The sequence below is a fragment of the Mustela nigripes genome, chromosome 2, assembly GCF_022355385.1.
Source record: "Mustela nigripes isolate SB6536 chromosome 2, MUSNIG.SB6536, whole genome shotgun sequence".
In the NCBI taxonomy this organism is placed as follows: domain Eukaryota; kingdom Metazoa; phylum Chordata; class Mammalia; order Carnivora; family Mustelidae; genus Mustela; species Mustela nigripes.
In genome coordinates, this window is record NC_081558.1 from 86,862,842 (window position 1) to 86,889,442 (window position 26,601).

General features: G+C 35.6%; 1 protein-coding gene across 9 annotated transcripts in view; it reads left to right on the plus strand.

Annotated features, from left to right (window-relative positions):
* ANKRD28 (ankyrin repeat domain 28) overlaps window positions 1-26,601 on the plus strand; it is a 205,623-nt gene that overhangs the window by 147,313 nt on the left and 31,709 nt on the right. For all 9 annotated transcript variants that reach the window (XM_059390886.1, XM_059390889.1, XM_059390893.1 and 6 more), the window contains 10 exons: window positions 1,773-1,973; window positions 3,289-3,376; window positions 7,560-7,702; window positions 11,012-11,224; window positions 16,005-16,083; window positions 17,224-17,338; window positions 18,788-18,870; window positions 20,769-20,832; window positions 22,480-22,548; window positions 24,809-24,949. In XM_059390886.1, the coding sequence (XP_059246869.1) occupies window positions 1,773-1,973; window positions 3,289-3,376; window positions 7,560-7,702; window positions 11,012-11,224; window positions 16,005-16,083; window positions 17,224-17,338; window positions 18,788-18,870; window positions 20,769-20,832; window positions 22,480-22,548; window positions 24,809-24,949 (1,196 nt within the window). The remainder of the gene's footprint in view (window positions 1-1,772; window positions 1,974-3,288; window positions 3,377-7,559; window positions 7,703-11,011; window positions 11,225-16,004; window positions 16,084-17,223; window positions 17,339-18,787; window positions 18,871-20,768; window positions 20,833-22,479; window positions 22,549-24,808; window positions 24,950-26,601) is intronic.

Below are 26,601 nucleotides of genomic sequence, written 5' to 3' on the forward strand. Positions count from 1 at the left end.
CTGGGATCAAGCCCCGCATCGGGCTCTCTGCTCAGCAGGGAGCCTGCTTCCCTCCCTCTCTCTGCCTGCCTCTCTGCCTAATTGTGATCTCTGTCTGTCAAATAAATAAACAAAAACTTTTAAAAAATATTTTATTTATTTATTTGACAGAGAGAGAGAGATCGCTAGTAGGCAGAGAGGCAGGTTGGGAGCGGGGGAAGACTCCCTGCTGAGCAGAGAGCCCAATGTGGGGCTCGATTCCAGGACCCTGAGATCATGACCTGAGCCAAAGGCAGAGGCTTAACACACTGAGCCACCCAGGCATCCATAAATTAAAAAAATCTTGGGGGAAAAAAGAAAAAAGGACAAGAAAGAAAACCAAAAGTCAGTATTAGTGGGCTTAGCTCTGATTCTGGTCTTTTTCAGTTCATGTGTACTTTGTCATTCATCTGCCAAAGATAGGATTATCACTGCAAGGAGAAATTATTGCTAAGTTTAGTTCTGACTGTAGTGCTTAATGTAGATAGCATACTGGATTCCTTAGTATCTAGCCATGAGTCCCAATTTATAGATGTATTGTGAAGTTTTCCTTGTGCTTCTGGGAGATAAATCCCTTTGGATACTAAGCTTTTAAATAGACTTCTTCTTCTTTTTTTTTTTAAAAAGATTTTTATGTATTTATTTGAGAGAGAGCATGAGAGGCGAGAAGGTCAGAGGGAGAAGCGGACTCCCCATGGAGCTGGGAGCCCGATGCAGGACTCGATTCAGGGACTCCGGGACCATGACCTGAGCCGAAGGCGGTTGCTTAACCAACTGAGCCACCCAGGCGCCCTAAATAGACTTCTTAACAATAACTTTATCACAGCATCTATTTCTCTATCTTTCTCTCTCCCTCTGTCTCTAATAAACTAGATACTAGTGATTTTTCCATTTGTAAAATATAATGTATACTAATTTGGGAGATAGTATGCTTTAAATTTTTATATATTTTATTGCAAAACAAACAATTCCTTAAAACTGTTGAAAGTATAAATTAATTGTATCTTATTATCTAGAAAAACAAGAGAAGTAATGAACATTTTTTCTTTTTCCTTTTTTTTTTTTTTTTTTTTTGAGAGCATGGGCAAAAGTGGGGGGAGAGAGAAAATCCTCATGCAGACTCCCTGCTGAGCACAGAGCCTGACATGGGACTCTATCTCCCAACCCTGAGATCATGACCTGAGCCAAAATCAAGAGTTGGGACATTTAACCAACTGACCTACCCAGGCACCCCTATAATGAATATTTTTAAAGAATATTTATCAGTATCTGTTTTTGCACATTTTGATCTTGTTATGCCTTTTATAGGAGGACAGAAAAGGGGAATGTTTTATCTCAGTGCATCTTTTAACAGCTCTGAGTAGTACAGCCTTTAGTCCAAAATATTTTGTTTTCTTGGGTAAATTCCTACTTTTTATAGCAGGTTCTACCAGACTTTTTATTTCCTCTGGAAATATTAGTTACTTAATATATATACAGTTTCTAAAACTGTTAACTCGGCGCACCTGGGTGGCTCAAGTCAGTTAAGTGTCTGCCTTCAGCTTAGGTCATGATCCCAGGGTCGTGGAATTGAGTCCCCCATTGGGCTCCTTGGCTCAGCCAGGGAGCCTGCTTCTCCCTCTGCCTGCCACCCTCCTTGCTTGTATTCTTTCTCTCTCTCTCTCTCTCTCTCTCACAAATAAATAAAATCTTAAAAATAAAATAAAACTATTAAATCATTTGTCTTTTGTAACTTTTATCTTCTTATGTTTCAGGAAGCAGTGCAGGTACTTTTGAAGCATTCTGCAGATGTTAATGCTCGAGACAAAAATTGGCAAACCCCTTTACACATAGCCGCTGCTAATAAAGCTGTAAAGTGTGCTGAAGCTTTGGTACCTCTTCTGAGTAATGTAAACGTGTCTGATAGAGCGGGGAGGACTGCATTACATCATGCAGCTTTTAGTGGACATGGTGAGGTAGGTGGTGTTCGATTAGACAGTCATTCTCTCTCCTTTCATCCTGCCACTCCCCACCCCAATAGTTAATGAACTTACCCTTTTTAGTGATTCAGTCCATGGGAATAGCAAAAAAAAAAAAAAAAAAACAAAAAAAAACTTTCTTGTTTGTTTTTATCTAATTTTGCCTTCAGTAAATCCTCAGACTTCTGTTCATGATATAAATTTCTCAAATTGAGAAGTTTACTTCTCAGATAGAACCCATGCTTTTGAATTTCCTGGTCAACCTGAAAAGACAACGGAGAACACTGTCAAGAATACACAATGTGAAAAGTATGTCCTGTTGTGGAAAAAATAATAAAGGAAGAGCAGTTTCATAGGGTTCCCAGAAGGATAGTAGCAAAGGAAAAAAGAGTTTGGAAAAGATGTTCTTGTAGTTTATTATCAACATTTAGTCAGAAATTTTTTGATAACAGACCCTCAAAAGAAAAAAATTAAGAAAATTAGTATTTAGTTATCTTACACAACAAACATTGCCTAATGTTAGGTGTTGTAGTGGCAAAGAGTGGGGTTTATGTGTCCATAGAAGGCTTAGGAAAGAAGAAAACACCAGAATTACAAGAACCTTGGAGGACAGCTTGTCCAGTCCTTTGTTTTTGTTGTAGACACAGAGACTCAAAGAGGTAAAGTGACATTGCCAAGATTCCATGGTTGAGAGCTAGTGTTGTTTTCACTGTTTCTCTGTTTTTTGCAACATAAAGAATCCTTGCCTTCACTCCAATTTAGGTCACAGTTGTGTCCCTTTTTTGAAACATGGAGTGCCCTTTTCCATGGGGGAATCCATTGTAAATATGGTTAGATGGAATAGAAATACTGTTCTTGAAACATTATGAGGTAAGCAGACTGTGTGGAGTGACCCTCAGGTCTAATCATATTATATATAGTGCATTTGTGTTTGAATTCAAGACATTTCTGGGATAAGAATACACTTTATATTTTAAAAACACCTTGGGCTTTTAAAAGAAATAAACCTGTTGTTAACTATTCTGCCTTTAGACCTTCCAGATTTGTACTTCATTGTTCATAAAATATCAGGACACAAAGTAGCATCTTTAAAAGATACTGATACCTGCTCAATAACACCCATTGCAAATCCTTTTTTTCATATTTTGTTTTACTATTTATTAAATTACGTTAAAGAATCTTTAATATTTAGTCTAGCTTCTTCCTTTCTACAAATGCAGAAATTCAGAGAGATTGAGATGAGTAGTCATCATGAGGGACATTCATGAATAATTCTACTTCTGAATTTAATGAAAATTTATTTTTATTACAGATGGTCAAACTACTCTTGTCTAGAGGTGCCAATATTAATGCTTTTGACAAGAAAGATAGACGGGCTATTCATTGGGCAGCATATATGGGTATGTACATTTTGAATTTCATTTTCTGACATTATGTACTCAGGAAAATTTGTACGTTTTAGTTCCTGCATTTGGTATGACATCTGTTTTTTAGGATAGTGGGAAGTTACACCATATCTAAATTTGCTGCCCAAGTGGAACCAGCCTGGTAGTGGGAGGGGTTTGCCAGAACAAGAATGTACTGGGTCCTCTTCTCCTAAAAGCTGATTAAAAATAATTCTGTTGGGGCGCCTGGGTGGCTCAGTGGGTTAAGCCTCTGTCTTCGGCTCAGGTCATGATCTCAGGGTCTTGGGATCAAGCCCCACATTGGACTCTCTGCTCAGCAGAGAGCCAGCTTCCCCCTCTCTGCCTGCCTCTCTGACTACTTGTGATCTCTGTCAAATAAATAAATGAAATTTTTAAAAATAATAGTAATTCTTTTTACCTTTAAAGGGAGAGACACTAGACACAGGTCTGGGAAACATAATTTTTCTAAGTTGGTGTTTACTGAAAGCCCATTCTTACATCCATCCTTGTTTTTATGGGAATATTAAGGTAGAAGTTAGGAAGATGCTTTAGGAATCCTATTATTTTGGGCTACCACTGTGTTGAATAGGCATCATTGTGTTTGATTTCTACAACAGTAATTTCATAGAAGGGAACTAAGGCTTAGAGTATATAGGTTTTTCTGTAGTAACATGATATATATGTTCTTGAAAAATCTTGGGATTTGCAAAATTGCACTCTAAAACTAGCAAAGCTCATGGGAAAACAGTCTTGCGGTAGACCACCCCAAACCATGCAACATTGTGTCCAGGGCACTACCAAAAACATTAGCTGGTTCTGGAGGTAACTTGGACAGCCAGAGAGCAGGCAGATCTTGAGCTTACCTCAATGTATTTTTAAGTGCAGAAAAAGAGCAGAGTAGAAATACTGACTCGTGGGCGCCAAGACCATGCATATAGAAGTATATCTCTAAGCATGGAGGAAGTATAACCTGCCATGAACCTTGCAAGTCCTACAGGGCCAGCATTGTACCTCTGAAAGATATGAATATAGACATAATTTTTCAAGTTTTCCAAAATAAAACTGAAAAAACAGCTCCTCCTTTTTGCAGCCATGGAGTCTCAGAGTTTTTTTCTCTTCCCTGACAAAGGTGTAATTCTGCTTCTGCTCTTCTGGCTCCTGTGGCTTAAGAAAAACTGCATATGGACTGACCTGTGTAATACTGGAGTTATTCCTTGATTTACCACTCATACTGCCTAATTACAAACACATTTAGCCAGCTACCCTTCTTATAGGCATAACTTAACCTCAGTACTTCCTGGTCTTGGTTTTGTCTTTTCCTGTCTCTCACATTAAAAATAAAAGATTAAAGGAAAATTTGATGGAAGACTGTTAATTTTTAAAACTATATAAAATTGTAAAATATTATAGTGGAAGAAAATAAATGCACTCAAACCAATTATGTAGATAACCCAAGGTCCAGGAAAATTTTTTGCCTATAGTAGAAAAACAAAAAGAGCAGAATCCATATTGAATTGCAAGTCTGTCCTTTAGCATGAGTGTAAAGGAGTATCAAAAATGAAAGTTCCTGGAAGTTAACATCCTTATCAGATGTCCCTCTTTTGAAAGCCAAAAGCTGAACATTTTGGGCATCTGATGTTTCTCTCACACCAAAGATTCGTGCCTCTGGTTACATCATGGGCAACTTTCTTCTGTTACTTGGAGGTAAACATCCAGAAACAAGTCTCCTATAGCATCCTAAAGTCCCCTCCTCACAGCCTGTACATTTTTCATATTTTAAGTCTTTGGGGACTTTTCTGAATATTCTAGTGTACCTTATCCTTCTGGACAGTTTAGGAGCAGCTGATCTGCATCATTTAAAACTGCATACCTTATATTAAGGGGTTTAAACTCAAAGCAGAATGCATCAGGCCTTTTACCTCCAAAGAATTAAGACTTAACTAAACAGCTATTTTCATGAAATTGAAGCCCAGAAGATTTTGTGGGTTGCCTCTAATTGAGCTCTCAGAATAGCTGGGTGTGTATATATCAGGAGCCCTCCTCAGATGGCTTTGTTTTCCTTGATGCACTAGGTGTTGCTTTTCAGGCCAGTAGTAGATTTAAAAAGATGTTCCCTGTTTCTTGGGTCTTATTTAATTTTTGAGCATAAACATTGAGGGATTTATAATTCTTTCCCTACCTCTTTCAGCATGGAAAAAGAGGAGTATTGACACATAGCTTCTAAAATTGTTCAGCTATCCAAAGCATTCAGGATTAAAGAGAACTAAACAAGTAAAAGTAGGGAGCAATTGACTGGTCTCATAGACCAGAAGTCCAAGTCATTGTTCTCTCTAGGTGTTATGTTCAGGGAATTGGTCAATATTAGTGCAAGAGACATTAAAATTACATGTAGTCTTATACTGTATTTCTCACAGACTTCGTTATTTGCCCTGGCCCTCTGTCCCCTGGTTGAAGTTCCCCTTTTCTGTTAGGCTGTATACTTTATCCTTATGCTATTACTGAATTATCTGTTATTAGGTCAGAGCGACATCTCTTTCCCCAAAGAATTGATCATTTTCTCCTCCCTACCCTTTGTTTGCTCTGACCATGAACCTCTGTAAGATCCTTTTTACACATTCATCTTTCCTCTCACTTTCAGTACTTCTAGCGGTATTCAGCCAAGTTCTACCTCCAGTCACCTTAAGGTGATGATTTTGACATAGAAGGTGCTGAATAAATACTGTTTACCTTGATTACCACCTCATGTTAACTCATGCTCTTAAAGCAGTGCATAAAAGTAATTTGGGGCAATTAAGTAATGACTCAAGTTAAGGAACTATCAGAAGGTATTACATACTTATTAGATAGTATTTACAAGTATATGGTGCTTTTGGCTTTTAAGACTTCTAGGAAAGAGAAATGACAGAGTTGATCAGGGAAAATGAGTACTCATGTGGGCCTTCAGGGATGAATCAGTACAGTGCTTGCAAAGAGGCATCCAAGCAAAACATTCCATGCAGTAAAGGAATCTCATTAACAAAGGCACGGAGGTAGGAAGCATTATCACTCATAGAGGAAGAAAGCAGTGTATAATCTAATCTGATAAAGACCGGGGAGATTAATAAAAGGAGCATAGTGGTTCTCCCACCTTCTGGATACCTGTCTCCCTTCCTGGCCTCCTTGTATGGTATATTGGGGCCTGGGACTAGTTCTGACTAGTGAATTAAAAGCAACATCACCTCTCGGCCCGAGCAGTAATTTAAGCATTTAATTGCTGATTTGAGATTCTACAGTCTGTTCTGTATTTGTATACAGAAAGTCTGTTCTCTATTTGGAACAGTGGCCACATTCAAGATGATGTCAGCTGTATGAGTCTGTGTCTTTGAATGACTTAGCAGACCCCTCTTGCCAAACTATCATAGTGTTGATGAGAAATAAAATGCTAGTAATTGATTGTTAACCACAACATATATAACCCTGTCCTGATTGATATAAAGGTGAGTAGCAAACTGAAGTTCGTTAAGGACATCTGGTAGAAATAATAGGGGAAGAGAAGTTTTTAACCACATGTTCTAAAAGCTGAACGTTTTTAAGAAACAAGACACAGTCACTCCCAGGTTTTCAAGTAGAAGATTCCACTAAGGCAGAGAAAAGTAAACTAATGTGTTACACTGACATAAAATGCAAATTTCAGAACTTGAGAATGTATTAAACAATCTTGAAAACAGTAAGATCTAGACAAAAAGAGGGTTATCTAGATAAAAGGTTGTCACTGGATAAAATAAGCAAATATGATGTTTTCAATTAGTTACCTCTGTCAACATTTATTAAAATTACCTGAGTTCTGGGGCACCTGGGTGCATCAGTGGGTTTTAGTGTCTGCCTTTGGCTCAGGTCATGATCCCAGAGTTCTGGAATCAAGCCCCACATCAGGCTCTCTGCTTGGCTGGGAGCCTGCTTTTCCCTCTCCCTCTGCCTACCACTCTATGCACTTGTGCTCTCTCTCTCTGTGTATCTCTCTCTGTCAAATAAATAAAATCTTTTAAAAAAAATTTACCCTTGATTTATTGGTGACTTATGCATTATTTAGTTAATTTGCATTTTTACTTTTTTTTAAAAAAGATATCCAGGATTATATTTTATATTTTCCTATACTCATCTTTTTTTTTTTTTCCCCCTCTCATAAACACATTTTCAGGTCACATTGAAGTAGTGAAATTACTTGTGGCACATGGAGCTGAAGTGACATGCAAGGATAAGAAGTCTTACACACCTCTTCATGCAGCAGCCTCTAGTGGAATGATCAGCGTAGTCAAGTACCTTCTGGATCTTGGAGTTGATGTAGGTGTATAGATTGAGCAGTATAAATGAAGGAGGCAATTTATGTGTTTATGATTTCATTGCTGGCAGAAGTTATTTCAAATTTTAAGATAATTTTATAGAATAATATTTTTGTCTTTTAATTAGATATTTGTCGTCCTTTACATAATATATAGTATGTTAATATCTGATCATGTAATTAGTCAAAGTATATTAAGAGGTAAAGGATATTTCAAAGGTGAATGAATGATACAGGTTTTTCTTCTTCATCACTATCCAGGATTAATAGCTCCATACTAGCTGATCAGATACACTTGGATTATTTTTTCTAAGTGGCTAGTTTACTGTTAGTCTTATTTGCTCAGTCTAATAATCCCTTTAATTGACTGTAGCAGTTCACATTACAGGATATTGGCAAGAGCTAGGCAGGAAAACCAGAGGCTTCTTGCCCATAAACTGTAAGTGTTCCTTACTGTATAAATATTTTTAGTTAGGAGAATTGCTGCTTTATATTTGATTCCTGCAACAATAGCTAACAATACCTAAAAATAAATATTTTTAGTTAGGAGAATTGCTGCTTTATATTTGATTCCTGCAACGATAGCTAACAATACCTGTCACTTTCACAGGCCATCCTTTAAGCACTTGACTTTTATGCCCCTCTTTGTATATTTACTCTTATTTTAGGTACGTTCTGACAGACTTGTCTGGTTCTTCAGAACAGATTAAAAAGAACAAATTAGGAGAGAGGGTTAGGCTCTGCTAGAGGGAAGACTTTAGATCAACTGCAAAAACAAACCAAAAAATGTACTAGTCTAGTTTGATAAAGAACACAAGGCAGAATTGTAGAGCTGAAGCTTTAAGGATAATATGAAGCTCTTTGCCTAAAGCAAACAAGTAGGAACTGAAAATGTCAGGATTGTGAGATGTTGCAGAAATCTAAACATACTGTTAGGTAGGGTCTTGTAGATTGCAAATAGATAGAAGTTTTATTTTTCAGCAGCTCTTCTAGCTCTATTTCATCAGAGTAGCATAATGTCTTACAGTACCCTTGATCTAGATAAATGAGCATCTTATTTCTGACTGCTGTTTCATGTCCATTCTGATGCAGTTTTTTAAATTTGTGTTATTGACAGTAAAATAAACATTTGTAAACTCTAGTGACAGAGAGTTCTTTGGAATAAATGATGAGACTTAGAGCTGTTTACTGACATGTGGCCTCTAATTGCATGATTTATTAGTTTCCCAGGGCTTCCATAACAAATTACTATAAAGTGAGTGACTTAAAACAACAAATTTAATCTTTCAAAGTTCTGAAGACTCTGAGGGAGAGTCTGTTCCGTGTCTCCTACTTTTTAGTGATGAAATGTAGGTACTTTGACTAAAGTTAAGTGTTATTTTTTCACTTTCTTCAATTTCTGTTATCAGGGATTTCAGAAGAGAAAGTGTTATATACAGTTGTGATAAGTTGAGGCCAACTTCAGAGTAAGAGAGCACTTCCAAATAAGGCTCCTCTTACTTCTGATGAATTACAGGATTGGGGCATTAAGTCACTAGAAGGATTAAAAAAAATTCACTGAAGGAGCACTGGGTGGTTCATTCAGTTAAGTCTCCAGCTCTTTATTTTGGCTCAGGTCTTGATCTCAGGGTTGTGAGTTCAAGCCCCATATTGTCCCCATGCAGGGCATGGAGCCTACTTAAAAGAAAACAAAAAAAAAAAAAAAACCTCACTGACAACTATTATATTCATAGTTTATTATACAAAAAAAGATGTGAATTAAGATCAGCCAAAGGAAGAGACACATAGGGCAGTGTCCAGAAGTATTCTAAACAGAAAGCATTCATTCTTTCCCCATGGTGTTAGGACTCCTTACTCCCCTAGCATCAGCGTGTGAAAGTATACACATAGTATTGCCAAACTGGAAAGCTCATCTGAGCTTTGTTTTCAGAGTTTTTATTGGGGTTCCTTTACATTTTTATTTAAAAAAAATTTTTTTTTTAATTTTATTTATTTGAGAAAGTGAATGAGAGAGAGAGCACATGAGCAGGGGCAGAGGGAAAAGGAGAAGCAGACTCCCCACTGAGCAGAGAGCCTGTTATGGGTCTCAGTCCCAGGACCCTGGGATCATGGTCTGAGCCAAGGAAAGATGCTTAACTAACTGAACCACCCAGGCGCCCTATAGGTATGATTGATTGACCACTTGCCCCCATGGTTGATTTCAGTTTCCAAGTCCATTGATAACTGAGGGCTCCAAATCCTGCATCCTAAATCACATGGTTGGTTTAGGTGGCATTGGCATATCCTATCCTCAGAACATTGACTATGGCCAGTCCTACTCTGAGATCCAGTGTAGCCAGCTCCCACCCTAAACGAGGACACTCCTATTGGATATACCGTAGATTACCGCCCAGAAGACAAGGGTGAGGGCTAGACATCTCTTTGGGCAAAGGTCACATTTATTATGTAAGCTTTAAAGTATTCACCCATTTTATTTATTAGAAACAGAACCAAAAAAGAAACTTGGCTCAAGAATTATTTCTCAGTATGGAGAGCACATTCATTCTGGTAAAATGTTAACATGTTAAGGCTGGAAAATATCTAGAGCTCAGCTTTGTTGGAAAAATGAAATAGATAGAAAAAGGTACCACTCAGTTTTTTAAATCCTGACCTTTACTTCGTTACCAACTTCAATCTTTTGTCACTGCAAGTGTAAAGGCTGAAAATAAGCATGTTATTCAATGTCTCTCAGAATTTTTAGTTTGTGTTCATTTATCATGATTCTTAGAGTTAATTCTTATGACTGTACCTTACTTTAAAGACCTTTAAAAATATGTTGTATTCAGGGTACCTGGGTGGCTCAGTGGTTGAAGCCTCTACCTTTGGCTCAGGTCATGATCTCGGGGTCCTGGGATCGAGTTCTGCATCAGGCTCCCTGCTCGGCTGGGAGCCTGCTTCCCCCCCCCCCACACCCCGCCTGCCTCTCTGCCTACTTGTGATCTTTGTCTATCAAATAATTAAATACAATCTTTGAAAAAATAAATGTTGTTTTCATTTTCCTAAAATTTCACTCTTGCAATCATTCAGTTTTGTCTGAAGTAGACATTGCAAGTGTAAATTATATTCCCTGAATGTGAAAAGTCTATTTGACACCAAAATGCTATTGTTAATGTTCATTATTTTAAAAGAACTTTAGAATTCAAAGTCTTACCTGTCTATTTACCCATTTCTGACTCCATTAACATGCTTACAACCATAACATCTCTAAAAGAGCTCTCATTCTTGTAGTAATAAGACTACTTTAACACTGAGATTTTTTTTTCTTCCAATAGATGAATGAACCAAATGCCTATGGAAATACACCTCTTCATGTAGCCTGCTATAATGGACAAGATGTTGTAGTAAATGAACTTATAGACTGTGGTGCTAATGTAAATCAAAAGAATGAGAAAGGATTTACCCCTTTGCACTTTGCTGCTGCATCAACACATGGAGCGTTGTGTTTAGAGCTTCTAGTGGGCAATGGGGCTGACGTCAATATGAAGGTATGAAATAAAATCAGAATCCATACTGTAGTATTTAGGACTTTGCTGTTTAAAATAGTATCAGGGTGCCTGGGTGGCTCAGTGGGTTAAAGCCTCCACCTTTGGCTCAGGTCATGATCCCAGGGTCCTGGGTTGAAGCCCCACATCAGGCTCTCTGTTCCACGGAGAGCCTGCTTCCTCCTCTCTCTCTCTCTGCCTCTCTGCCTACTTGTGATCTCTCTCTGTCAAATAAATTAAATATTTAAAAAAAAATAAAATAGTATCAGTAACAAATACCATTCAGGAATAAAAAGGAACAAATTATTTATAGACAAGAACACAGGTGAATCTTTAAAAAGTCTTACACACACAAAAAAAGTCTTACACAAGAATATACGTATTAGTCCCATTTGTATAAGGTTCTAGAAAAGATGAAATTCCACTTATATGGGGTTCTAGATTCTGTAGTTGAAAAAAAAAAAGTTGCCTCTGTGGGGAGGGATTGATGAAAAATAGGTCTAGGAGAACTTTTTGGGGTGATGATAATATTTTGTATTTTGACAGGCTTTTTTTTATGTAAATAAACATTTAACAAAACTCATAAAGTGGTACATTTAAGGTTTGTACACTTCATTGCATGTAAATTTTCGCTTAGGAGGTAACAAACCAAAGTGATGTTGAACCCTTGTTAATGATAAGCATACCAAAGTGCTTAGAGATAATATGTAGTCATATCTTCAACTTTTGAAAAACATCAAATAATTAGGTGGATGGCTGGTTGGAGAGATTGATATATGATGATGTGTGTATAGTAAAATGTTAGTGATAGAATCCAGCTGGTATATATATATGGGTGTTCATGGTAATCTTTTAACTTTTGTTTCGAAGCTCTTTTCAATTTTATAAAAATTAAAAGACCACAGTGTGTTACATATAAGGAATAGTTGTGGGGTTTTTTTGTTGTTGCATTCACTTTTAGGAATGGGCATTTGAATTTTAGAAATGACGTGAAAATTCTGGAACCAAAATAAATGTACTTTCTCTGTATAATTCTGTGAAAAAGCACATGCAGCCACAGTTTTGAACACTAGTTTATAATGTGTAATCATTGTTTTGATTTTTCCAAGATGCTTTCACTGATTGTTTCTATATTTATACATCAGTTCATTCTTAGAGTATTCGCCAGTCTATATCTTGTGTTATATAGAAAAGAAAACTACAAATAAAATTGAACTGTTTAGGATTAGTAAAAACATTTAACCTTAAAATGTGTTTTTCAGAACTTTAATTACTTAAGATTTCAGCTGCTTTTGTGGGTATCATGAGCCAGTCTTCAGATTGGTAAAGAAAGGAGTACATTTTCTTATATTTCTTCACTTTAGAGAGACCTTTAGTGACACCGCTGACCCTGTCTGATAGCTACAGTAGCAGCAAATCCATCTATAATAATCATTGCTCTAAATTTTCCTCTCTCAGCTATAGGAAGAATTTATAGTCATCACACCCAAGGAAGGAATGGGCATGAGGTATTATAAAGAACTCCTGTTATGATTATGTTTAAAATGCCTTTTCTAAGAATATACATTTAAAGCTTCCAGTTCCCAGTCAAGTCACCTACTAAAGTTTTTTTAATAGTTTAAATAATTACTAAAAATTTACTGATAATAAATTTGAACTCCTTAGTTAAATTTGAAGAATTCCTGCTGTTTGAATAATCGGGGAGTAGAGCAGTATCTAAACTCTTGTGAAGGAGAGACATTTGTTACTTGTTTCCTTAAAGGCCTAGTAATATTTTTTAATGAAGATTAGATTTTAACATTTTTCAAAATATCATAACCAGTTTTTTTAGCCTCTGAGACCTGTTTATGATCAGGTGACTACAGTTAAATCATTGTTGAGTATTAAATATTAAGTATCATGGCTTACCTATATCATTAGCTGTGACACACCTTTTAGTTTCTATAGTGCTGTCTTTAAGGGGTAAAAATTAGCCTTTTTATGTATTTTATACAGTGCCATGAATATTTAATATAACTTGCTGGTAGATCATTTGATTCATATGTGAGTGCCTACACAGCTGACTCTAGTAGCTAAATAGATTTGAAGGGAGCAAGCCAATGATACTGGTTTAGAAATCGATTTCCTAAAAAGTTGCCTGAATCTTGCTTGGGGATGTATGACATCCCATTTATATGCAGCTGTCCAGTTTTCATATAGCCATGTTCCTTTGGAACACAGGTCATGATGTTAATGACTTCTAAGGTACCTTCCAGCTCTGAAATTATATAAAAATTATTAATAACTATGTATTTTCAACCAGTAAGAATATATATTCACTCAAGAATATATCTTCATTCCTGACACCTGTATTTCCTGTATTATCAAATCAGTGCCTATCAAATTGTTGTTTTATTAAGGAGCTAATAAGGCTTTGACATTTGCCTTACATTGTAAAAAAAAATTGTAACCCTTGTTTTCTCCTTATCATGTCACCTCTTACTCCCTGCTTCATCTTTTTTCTTTTACGCCATTCTCCATTTTGGTGTTTCTGTCCCTGATCAAGTTGTGGATGACTAGAAATTGAATTATGAATTTAAGCTTGAAATTACTCAATTATTTGTTTATAGGTTTATTAATTGGCTGTTTCACAAAGTACTACATAGAAATAAAATGAGTGAAGTTTAAAAACCAATCCAGGTCTGGATTTTTATAACCTTTCTTACTGACTTGAGCCCTACTGCATTGATTGCATCCCTTAAATGCACATTTTTCCCACTTCACCTTATTCTTAAGAATAAATTTTGGTCAGGTAAAGTACGTCAAATAATTTGATTTAAAATTTAAACATAAAAAGTAATGTGTGTGGCTTATTTTTTGTTGCTATTTATGGTCACTTGTGAACTCAACTCTTAGAATTTTGGTGGATCTTTATTTCCTGTTTAAACTTCTAATTTGTTCTAAAATTAATTAAGGTGACTTTAAAAAAAAATCTACCCATTGTCTCCCCAATTCAAAGAGAAATAAATGCACTCTCCTCCATATAACATGTCTTTAAGGTGGACTTTGTAGTTGGTAACCTGAATCTTTTGGGGGTTTTTTGTTTGTTTGTTTTAGTATATTTGGAATACTTTTGTGATCAGTAAGTATGTAGTAGAGAGTAAAAGTGTTAATCCAGTGCCACCTGGATTAGCTGTGAGATCTGGTTACATTTCTTAACACCTTGGCCTGTAAGATACGGTCAATAGCATATAAGTCATAGGGTTTTAAGACACAAATGACTGATATATATATATGTAAAGTGTTGTAAAACTGCTTGGAACATAGTGCTTACTATGTATATAAATGTTAGCTATAATTATATTTCACATTTCATCATTTTATGAACTTAAATTTATATTACCGTTTAGTTTTTATTTTTACTTTTTTTATGTCTGGTAAAAGATTATGTAAGGTAAAAGATTAAAGAATCAAGATATGATAGGGAACATTTTGAAAAAACATTCCAAACTGGAATCCCATTATTAAAATGTTTTTGTGCTTTTTGTTTTGTTTTGTTTTGTTTTGTTTTGTTTTGTTTTCTGGTTGAAAGAATAACTGGTACATAGATGAAAACACCCATATATCATATGGTTGGTTTACAGAAGATAGTATATTCTGTATAGCAGGACTGTGAGGTCCAGGTAGTATATCCATTTCCAGTTGAGAAGTGAAGGCCCAAGAAGATAGACAGCTTCTCCTAATTCTTGCTCTGGTAACTGGCAGAACCAGGATTCAGCTCAGGTCTTTCTGACTCCAGAGCCTACCTTATTTGTTTGCTTGGGTTTGTTTTGGTTTGCTTTGCTTTGTTTTCCCTCTTGTGTACACACTGCTTCCAAAGGTTTGAGAATTCCTTGAGATAAATTGCCTATTGGGTAGTTTGCTTGAAAAAATTAATGTAAAATTATGGAATCAAACACATTGATAGGTAATTGTGTTCATCTAACATTCTAGTATAATGACAGAATTTCTTGAGATCTGCATTATACAGTTTTAGTGTGAACTTAGGACACTTGTTGCATTTCGTTTTTAAGTATATATACACACAGAAGATAGGCTGAATATTGTTGAGGGATTAGAAATTGCAAAATAGATTCTTTCTTTGTAATGGTCACATTGTATGTTCTGATAAAGTCCTCTAGAATTTCAGAGTTTGTACATTAAATATGCACATACCCAGCCAGTATGATTATTTTTTTAAGTAATTTGAGAAAAAAGCTAACAGTATTGATTACAAATAATTGTAAACAAATTAATGTATTAAGTTTTTAAAGTGAATTATAGTGGTTGAAGTTAATTCTGACTTTCACTTTTCCTTGGTTGAGGGAGGGATTCAGCATTTCTTAGAATGAAAGATCTGTAGCAGGGTCAAATTTTGGAAAGGTGGGAAACATCCCAGTTGTACCACTACTGACTATGTGACCTTGGTTGAATCATTAATATCCTTGTGCTCCAGTTTTTCCACCTTTGTAATAGGAATGATACTAGGATTACACTACCGTGCAGAGCTTTTGGTAAACTGTAGGCATTGAGGGTTGGTTGTTTTGTTTTGTTTTGTATATTTGTGCTTTATAATATCTGTACTTTAAAAAAAAAAGTTCCTAATTCTGAACAGCTCTTTTACCTCCGTAAGTTTGAGCTAAACTTAATGCTTGAATAGTAGTTTTACAAGATAAAGATGCAGGAGGATATTCAAAATAAAACTAAGGGTTACATATGACAGATATAACAATAATTTTAAATCTTTCATATTTGATTATTTCAGAGCAAGGATGGGAAAACTCCACTGCACATGACTGCCCTCCACGGTAGATTCTCCAGATCACAAACCATTATCCAGAGTGGTAAAAAGTATTTCTGTTTGTTTTTTTTCTTAAATGTAAAAACATCCACAAAATGAATGGTATTGAGAAATTATTGTAGCTGTCTATATATTTTTAATATTTGATTTCAGATCTTATGAAAATCAAATAATAAAGAGTATAAAATGCCATATATATGTATCTTTCATAATTTGTTTTTCATTTATTTTTTGTTTCACCTGAATTAGAAGTATAGTTTCTCTAGCAGTTGGTATGGGCTTCTTTAAAGCATTGCTAAATAGAAAACTTTGCCTTTCCACCGCAGTTGGTATTTGTATTATACATTAACAAAATTCTGTTGCATTTATCTTTTTTCCCCTTTTGGGTATTCTGAACTATTTTTAGGACTTTACTTTCAGAACTTGTATTCTTTTGCATTTGAATTAGTACTAAGCAAGCTAAACCTTTAAATAAAAGTTCTTAGGTACATTACTTTAGTGTTTCCCAAGCCATATTCCAAGGAACTGTTTGTTAATAGTCCTCAAGATAATAGTTGTTACAGTTTTGCAAGGAAAAAGTAGTAGTTTTGTGATCAAATAATTCCTGAAGCATTGCCTGCAATTTTGATGATACTTGGCATGTGTGCATTAAAGCTCTGAAATCTTGCTCTAAAGAAATGTATTTAACTTTGTTTTAATATAGTGGTTTCCAAACTTATAGGACCCCAGAACCCTTTCATCATTTTAAAATATATTAAAAGCTGAGCACCTGGCTCAGTGGGTTAAAGCCTCTGCCTTCAGCTCAGGTCATGATCTCAGGGTCCTGAGATCAAGCCCTGCTTTGGGCTCTCTGCTTATCTGGGAGCCTGCTTCCCCCTCTCTGCCTGCCTCTCTGCCTCCTTGTGATCTCTCTCTCTCTTTCTCTCTCTGTGTGTCAAATAAATAAATAAAATCTTAACAAATAAAATATATTAAAAGCTTATGCTTAGTTCACAAAATTGTTTTTAAATGTAAAAATCTGTAACCTCAGTGCCTGGTCCATTATTGTCCTATGAGTGAAACCTAGTCAAATCACTATATCCATTAGTTTATGCCTGAATAGAGTTTTATGTTACTTTCTGTGTAATAATTTTGACTTGATCTTAATATAGTCCAGCATCTGATTGTACATTATTTATTGCAGGAGCTGTAATTGACTGTGAGGATAAGAATGGAAACACCCCTTTGCACATAGCAGCAAGGTACGGCCATGAGCTGCTAATCAACACTCTTATTACAAGTGGTGCTGACACTGCAAAGTAAGTACTTAACCACAGTGTTGATAGCTGTGCTGAAAGGGAAACACAGATGGAAGTGAATTGCAGTTTTCTAGAGATTTCAAGTAGAAGTATGGATTTCTGTACCCAATATGGTACTAATTGCTTGAGCTTTTAAGTTCTAGGATGTTGTGCTAGAATATTTAATGTGATTTCTTTGGTAAGCCAGCATAGTGCATTTTTTTTTTACCCCAGTGAATTCTAGATTATGAATAATGCTCAGTTTTAGTCAGAACTTTTCATTGTTGTGATCTATTTATTTTTAATCTAAAAGTAAATAAAAGACCTGAAAGTATTTATGTACTGAATGCTTTTCTTTTTCATTCAGATAATACTATCTGTAGATTTTTTGCCCCCTCCCCCCTCCACTTTGGTCAATTTTATATATTGAAGTTTCTCTTTTAAAGGTTTTTTTTGAAAAGATGGATTCTCTTGCATGCTATGTAGAAGTAAACACCCTACTTAAATTGATGTTTATCATTCTTAGGTGTGTCTTTATATTTTTATTATATCTTATTACATTTATTACATATATTCATTAACATGTTTTAAACCTTCTTTTAAGCTTTCTGTAAATGTGATGGAACTCTACACATTTTTGCAGTCTCTTATTTAGCCATGTAGAAAATTTGGACTTCCGGGGCGCCTGGGTGGCTCAGTGGGTTAAGCCGCTGCCTTCGGCTCAGGTCATGATCTCAGAGTCCTGGGATCGAGTCCCACATCGGGCTCTCTGCTCAGCAGAGAGCCTGCTTCTCTCTCTCTCTGCCTGACTCTCCATCTACTTGTGATTTCTCTCTGTCAAATAAATAAATAAAATCTTTAAAAAAAAAAAAAAGAAAAGAAAATTTGGACTTCTTTCATAATCTCTACAAATAACCTATAGTCATCCATTTTATAAAATGTAATTATTATATAAAGATTTCATAGTTTATTCATTCTACTTATTTGCAAATTTAAATTGCTTCCAGTTTTACAAAAATTACTACAGTGAGCATTCTTGAACATTTTGTGTCGTGGTAATGATTCTCATTGGCAAGGCGGAAGGAGTGAATTTCATACTCTAGGCAAATGTCCAAAGACAATTTTGGTTGTCATACTTTGGGAGGAGGGTGTTACTGGCATCTTGTTTGGATAGAGCTCTGGGGCACCTGTGAACATCCTGTATGCACAGGGAAGCTGCCCCTCCACAGCCCCCAACAAAGTCCATCATGGCAATAGTACTAAGGTTGAAAAATTCTACTTCTGGAGGAAAATTGCTGGATAATAAATAAGCTATGCCCACCTTCAGCCTTTTGCCAAATTGCTATTTAAAATATTAAAGGTTTGGACTCATCTAATTATCTTTCCACTTTAACTAGTTTCTTTGTAATTTATTTAAATGATTGTGTTATTCTTGATTGTAATGAGGTTACTATCCTACTTATACTTCAGGCGTGGCATACATGGAATGTTCCCCCTCCATTTGGCAGCCTTAAGTGGTTTTTCAGATTGCTGCAGAAAACTTCTTTCTTCTGGTAAGTGGAACCATTGTAGACTGAGTCTTTTTTTTTTTTCCCCCAAAGCCCTTCATATTTCAATACAGTCTCTTTATCCTGCTTTTCCAAAATTACTTGTAGATATGTACAAGTGTGAATCATTTATTAAACTCTCTTAGAAGATGTTGGGTCTTTTTTAACTTTAAAATTCAGTTTTATCTTCAAATCTGGGAAAAGTTTTATTTTTCCAGGATTTCCTTCTGTTAGCTGGGGAATGGGATATGGAGTATTTCTAAAGTAGTTTCTATTCATTGAATGGTAGTTTTCTTGGATCATCTCCATATGTCTAGAAACAGAATATCATTTGCATGCTTCCTTTTTAGGAGCTGATAGCCATGCTATAGTATCTTCCAGGTTTGTGAAATTATTTATACCATATCTGATTACTGTCTTATAATACCATAATAATAGTCTGTTTGAAACAAAACAGGATCTATAGCTTTCTACAAATATTCTAAAACTGTGGTCCTTATTAAATGCATAGAATTACTGAGTATATATAATTCAGTTGATTTTAAATGATAATCTGTTTCTCAGTGTTAAAAAAAGTTGAGCACATTTTACATGTTAATACGATTGCTGAAAGAATTATGGGAAAGTTTTGGTGAAAATTAACATACTCTGTGAGACAGACACTTCTGAGTTTTTCTTAGTGATTTTTTTTTTAAGTTTTTAAAAAAAAAACTCAAGTTTTTTTTTTTAAGTTTTAAAGTTTTTAAAAGTATGTGTATGCCCACATACATAAAAACATAAAGTTTTTAAAAGTATGCTTTAAGTTTTTAAAAGTATGTGTATGCCCACAAGTATTCACAAACCCATTTATCTATGAAAGAGAAGTCTAAAATTTCTCCTCAGTGTTAGTAATAATCCACAGGTAGCAAAGCATCTATGGCTTCTTTTAAAAACAGTTTTTTGTTTGTTTGTTTGTTTGTTTTTTAAGATTTTTATTTATTTGAGAGAGGAAGAGAGCACAAGTGGCAGAGGGAGAAACAGACTCCCTGCTAAGTAGGGAGCCTGACACAGGTTCCATCCCAGGACCCCAAGATCATGACCTAAGCTGAAGGCAGATGCTTAACCAACTGAGCCACCTAGGCACCCCTAAAAACATAATTCACATAACATGCAATTCACCCATTTAAAGCATATAGTTCAGTGTCTGTTAGTATATTCAGAGGTATGTGTCCATCATTACAGTTAGTTTTTTTTTTTTTTTAAGATCTTACGTATTTGAGAGAGAGAGCGTGCACAGCGTGGGGGCGGGGGGGTGGCAGAGGGACAAGCAGACTCCCTGCTCAGCGGGGAGCCACACACGGAGTTTGATCCTAGGACCCTGAGATCATGACCTGAGCTGAAGTCAGATGCTTAACCCAACTGAACCATCCATGCACCCCTATAGTCAGTTTTAGAACATTCTCATCCTCCTATTAGCAGTCAGTCCTCATTTCCTCCCTCACCTCTCTAAGCAACCATTACTCTGCTTTCTGTCTCTAAATTTGCCTGTTCTGGACAGTTCATAGAAATGGAATCACCCAAGATGTGGTCTTTTCTTTCACTTAGCCAAGTGTTCTCAAGGATTATTCATATTATAACATGTATCAGTACTTCACTTCTTTTTATTGTTGAATAATATTCCGTTATATCCTGTGGTTTTTAAACAAGTTCTCCAGCACTTATCCTAAAAGTAGTCTCAGTCCTTAGAGGCAGTTTTTTTGGGTAATATTATATATTATTATCTACTTTCAATAATTTTGTGCCTATTTGTAATTTAGTTTTGTTTGAGATTGGGGGTCATATGATACATGACATTTCTTGACATAGTACTTTAATATGAAATAACTTATCTATGATACTATGTAAGATGTATTCATTCTTAACAGGATTTGATATAGATACCCCAGATGATTTTGGCAGGACCTGTCTACACGCAGCTGCAGCTGGAGGGTATGTTAACAAAATTTTTACTTTTTTAAGAAGAAGGTAGCTGGTCATGTCAGTTTTTCTCTTATCTTTGTTTCTCTTTAATAGTTATGGGCTGTGTCAAAATGGAAAACAAACCATAAAAGGAATGGTTTGGAAGAAGAAAGTCCAGAGTAGTAGAAATTACTTTTTCTAAATCCTCTTCCATCTAAGTCCTAAATTATGAGTGGGAAGAGAGTTGGAACAAAACTGTAAAATGATACAGTAATGTGGGGGAGGTGGAGCAAAACTGTAAAAGGAAGTATTGCTTTTTGTGAGAGAAAATTATTTGTGGGTAAATGAAAGGAATAGAGAGCAATGAAACATTAGAGATGTTCTGAGTAATACTAAAAGCTGTGTAGGGTTTTTTTAATCATAATTTTAGGAGAAAAAAATGTCTGTGGCTTGTTTATGTCTTTCCTCTACCCTAATAGGAAAAAGAAAATTTTTGAGATTAAAAAATGTTTGACAAAGTTTTAAATATTGCTGCTAGGGGTAACTAGGCTCTTGGTTTGAATGAACAACAACCTTCAATTAAAACTCATCATCTTTGAAGCATGCTCTAATCTATTGTTTCTGATCAGTTAGATCCTAAATCTGCAGTAAGACATTTAATTCATGGTGACTTATCAAAAACATTATTTACAAGAATTTTATTACTAATAATCATTCTTTAAAAGTTCCCAGAGGTTTCAGAGGACAAGTATACTGAACCAAGACTACTACTAGGCCAGTCACAGATGCAAAGATGGATTGTGAACATATGACTGGGTCCTCTTGTTCTTCCAAGGTCACCAAAGGACTTTCCAGTTAAAACCTAGCTTCCATATTACTGGCCTCCAAAGGGAGGGACAAAAGACAACACGACTGTCTGATTAGGTGCTAATCTCAGTTTCTAGTGTAACATAGTAATGATGTTCAGGGTTTTGAAAGTTAAACTACAGAAAGACCCATGCATGTACCATATGCTCCTACAATTTTAATTAAAGATACATTTAAGCAATTATAATATAGGAGAAGATAAGGGAAAACAAATTGGAGCATTTTCAGGTTTGATTTTTTTTTTAACCCATTTTCTTTTAATTTAGTATTAAAAACCATTTAAATTTAAACCATTCTGTTAAAAGCATGTTGTTTGAAGTTTGTTTTAAAGGTTCCTAAAAACTCTCGGGAAGTTTTTAAGATTTTATTTAGATAGAGTGTGAGGTGCCAGGGGTGCCAAGGAGTGGGAAGGCAGAAGAAAAAGCAGACTCCCCACTGAGCAGGGAGTCCAAGGACTCGGGCTGCATCCCAGGACCAATGAGCTCATGACCTGAACCTAAGGCAGCCACTTAACCAACTCTCAGGAACTTAAATGTGAGCTTTCTTTTAAACAGTGACAACATGACTCACTGTTATTTCCTATCAACATGCCAATATGTATATATATATATAACTTCTTAAAATTCTAGATACAATGAATTTTAATGTTTTATTTTATTTTATTTTTTAATGTTTTATTTTTTATTAAATATATATCGTGTCATTTTTTTCACTTTGTCTTCATTTGAAAACATGTTTTGGTACTTAAACTACCAATTTTGTTATGAAATTACTGACAGTTAAGTCTTCTAACTGTATTTTCCCTAATAGGAATTTGGAGTGCCTAAACCTTCTGCTGAATACTGGTGCAGACTTCAACAAAAAGGACAAATTTGGGAGGTAGGCTGGGATGACATTCCTCTGTAGAACCTAATTAATGTTTACTAAATGACTTGCATGACCTTCTGTCTTCTGAGAATTAACAGTTGAGCATCTTTTGCATTGTGATCATGATTCACTGAGAGGCCCGAATAAGTCAGTAGCTTTGAAATAATTCATTTTTACCCACAGTCTTCTTCCACTTGGCCCCCTGCCACAGCCCCAGGCTGTCAGCCTCAGCTTTACCTTATAAGCACCTCTGAATCTCTCGATATCATTCTTCCTCCTCCCATAATTATACTTAGAAATGTAAAACCCCATGGTGCCTGTGTTCCTTCAAGGAATTCACAAGACCTAGAACTTAGTAGTACAATTCTCCTTACCCCTAAGTCATTTCATTGTCAGAGACTTTGGTGCCCATATTTGGTTACAGACCACTAGAAACCGGAATGAAATAGGTAATAAATATATATGAAACTTTTGTTCTCCCCTCATATAACTCCCCACATTACCTATACACATAATAGCACATCCTTCATATGACTGGTAGGAAAATAACTGAAGTAACAGAACCCCTTTGTAGTTTTTTAGCCAGTCCTCATTCTTACTGTGACTAGCATTGATGGTAACGGTACTTAAAGTCACCAGTATCTACTAAGTTACTTAGAGTAGGAGTTGACCTAGCATGTGCTAAAACCATCCAGGAAAGGATTGAAGGCGGTTTGAATTGGTTAAAAAAAAAGAGGTGGCAGGCAGTGTGAGCAAAATTGTGGGTCATGAGTTTGAGAATTATATCAAAGCGTATGACTAGAAAGGGTGTGTGTGCCAGAAGGAAATGTTTGGATGTACATTCAGTGCATGGCATGCGGTCAGTGCAGAAGTAAATAATTATGTATGGTAGGGAATCAGAAATGCATATTTAAAAAAAAAAAAAAAACTGTTTGACCCCATAATTACTTTGAGGAATAGACAGCTTCATAAGCCTAACTAATAAAAGGAACTAATGACCTATGAAACCAAAATCATTTTGTTTGGCTTTGCAATGCAATATTTTTACAGTAAATTGACTTTTACAATTCTACTTTAATCCATCTTACATTAGTTAATTTGTAGCACTTGAAGCATTTTTTTATTACAAATGGCAGCAAGGGCAACTGAAGCATATTCTGAGTTTAGAACCTTGGAAGTAATTCAGGGTTAATTGTATTTCTTAATTAAGAGGGAAACAAACCATAAGAGACTCTTTTAATCTCATAAAACAAACTGAAGGTTGCTGGGGGTTGGGGGAGGTAGGGATAGAGTGGCTGGGTTATGGACATTGGGGAGGGTATGTGCTATGGTGAATGCTGTGAAATGTGTAAGACTGATGATTCACAGACCTGTACCCCTGAAACAATACATTATACGTTAATAAAAATAATTTTTAAAATAAATAAATAAAAATAAAGGGGGGAGCCACCAAGACCGAAAAAAAAAATGCTATTACTATACTATGTTGTTATCCAATAAAGTAAAATAATGTTTTACTACTGTTTAGTAGTACTGTTTTACTACTGTTTACCTTCATTTTTTGTTTTTTTCTTCTGTCCTTTTTTTTTTTTTTTAATGAAAAGTCATGGAATCATTATAGAGTTGCAATTCAAAGACAGGGAATTTTAGTAACATTCTGTTGCATTTCAGTAACTGGGAGGAAACCGGCTACAAATACTCAGTCTTAAGAAATTAAAATCCGTACTCTAACTGTTCTGAATAAAAAAGAGTCTTCAAAACTATGCAGTTCTTGCTTGAGAAACCTGATACTACTGTACAGCTTTACTGTATGGTTGGTAGAGTAGGGCATTCTATTTAATGCTTCTATATTTCTCTTATTCTTTATTCCTCCTGAGACATGAACAACAGCTTCTACTCCTGTACTGTGAAACATTTTTGTTAGTATAAGGGAAGTTTTGTTAAAATGAAAGTGTTCAAAAGTTTCTGAGCAGAATATGAAGGTGTCTGTAATTCACTCAAAAGACTAGAATCGTTACTGTGGGGACCATGAAATAATTTTACTGTGTTTCTGTCGTAATTTCCTATTCTTAGAGGTTCTTTGCTACCTTACTTTCTCATACTAGCTTCTTTTGTCCCGACCTCCAAAAGACTTAGTATATGGTAGAAATCAATCTCGGACTCACTATAAATTCAGCATTTGTAACTGGGTCGAGTAAGAGTCAGCTGTGCACTTATTTACTGGTATATGTCCCTGGCTTTTATTTTTCTTATATTAACTTGGGCACAAAAGATCTCCGCTGCACTATGCTGCTGCCAACTGCAATTACCAGTGCCTGTTTGCTCTTGTGGGATCAGGAGCAAGTGTGAATGACCTTGATGAAAGAGGATGCACACCCCTGCACTATGCAGCCACGTCAGACACAGATGGCAAGTAAGTATCATGTGGTGAGAATGAAGGATTATTTCTGTAAACAAACATTTTCCATGTGGATGGCTGTTTATATTGCAGGTTCATATTTTTATACTTTTTGTGGTATTTTCTTGAGTCTCTTGTGTGGAAATAAATTGGTTTCATAATTATTCCTGAATCATAGTTTATTACCTGTTTCTACTCAGCAACCTGCTTTATTGACTGATCTGGTAGAAGAAAGATAAAGGCCTCTTCTTGTCCTCCCTGCCAAAGCACATCTTAATATCATCTCCATGTTTTTTCCCTCTGACTTCTCAGAGGCAGCAGTTTTGAGTTTATCATAGGGAAAGGGACAGAGAAGAGATGTGGACAATGCCAGCGGAAGATGGGGCAGAGATTGGAACACCAGTATCAGTCAGAGGTAGAGAGTTTGTATTTTTAAGAAATCCTTAGAAATGGGTATCTATCCAAAAAGGGAGTAGCCAGTATGGCAAAATCTGGCACTTGTTGGTTCTAAATATTGCTTAAATAAGTAAATGAGATAACGGAATAACCAAATATTGGCCAAGAATGCCTGAATAACCAAAGAACAAGAGATGTGTAAATTATTTTTTATAATTAATATTCACCTAAAGCTGATCAGAACCGTTCATAGTACCTTAATATATATTGCCTTCTTGGAAGAAAATAAATTCATTGGAGAGAGAGGATCTTCAGTTTGTGGTATTCACAATTGTGTGTGGATCAATTAAGAGTAAAAATACCCAAAGGGAAAAACAAAGAGTGATTTGTAAGGGGGATTTTATAAAATATACTTCAAGGAAGTTTTAATTAACATAGAACTATTTCTGTGGTTTTTAATATTTGCTTTTTACCCTTAAAATAAAAAGCATAACTTGAAGATATTATTCACAAATGTTTATTATAAATTCTGTAACTAATATCAAAGCCATTTCTATCAGTAGCACTTTGTTATCTTGGATTCGAAGCTGAAGCTCTGTAATCTCAAAAGCACTAGTAAAATCTTACTTTTGTTTACAAGAATGTAAATAATTTGTATAATTTCACATAAACCTAGAGTAGTTAGGTGTAGATAGATTTTGGAAGAAGTTAAATTAGTTGAAGTATGTTTTTATAGATAGTAGCTCTTTAAAGAAAATCTGTGGTAAAGACTTTGTAAATAAGAAAATATTTTGGTGGGGCACTTGGGTGGCACAGTCAATTAAGCATTGGCCTTTGGCTCAAGTCATGATCCCAGAGTCCTGGGATCAAGCCCTGCATTGCATCAGTCTCCCTTCTCTGCCTACCACTCCCTCTGCCTGTGCGTTCTCTCTCTCTCTCTGCCCCACCCCCCTGTGTCAAATAAATAAGTAAAATCTTACTTTAAAAAAATGTTGGTAAACTTGGGTAAGTAGATCATCCTCTGATGTATAAATTCTGTAACTTCAGGTTTTAATTTCTAGATTTTCTTAAAATAGATTTTACCTAAAATGAGCATATCACCACCAATGATCCTTTACCACTGTTCCCATACACTAGTTATTAGGTGTCACTCAATGGGATGTACATAAATTCCACTGAGATGTCTCTCTCTCTCTCTCTCTTTCTCTCTCTCTCTCTCTCTCACACACACACACACACACACACACACACACACACACACACACACACAC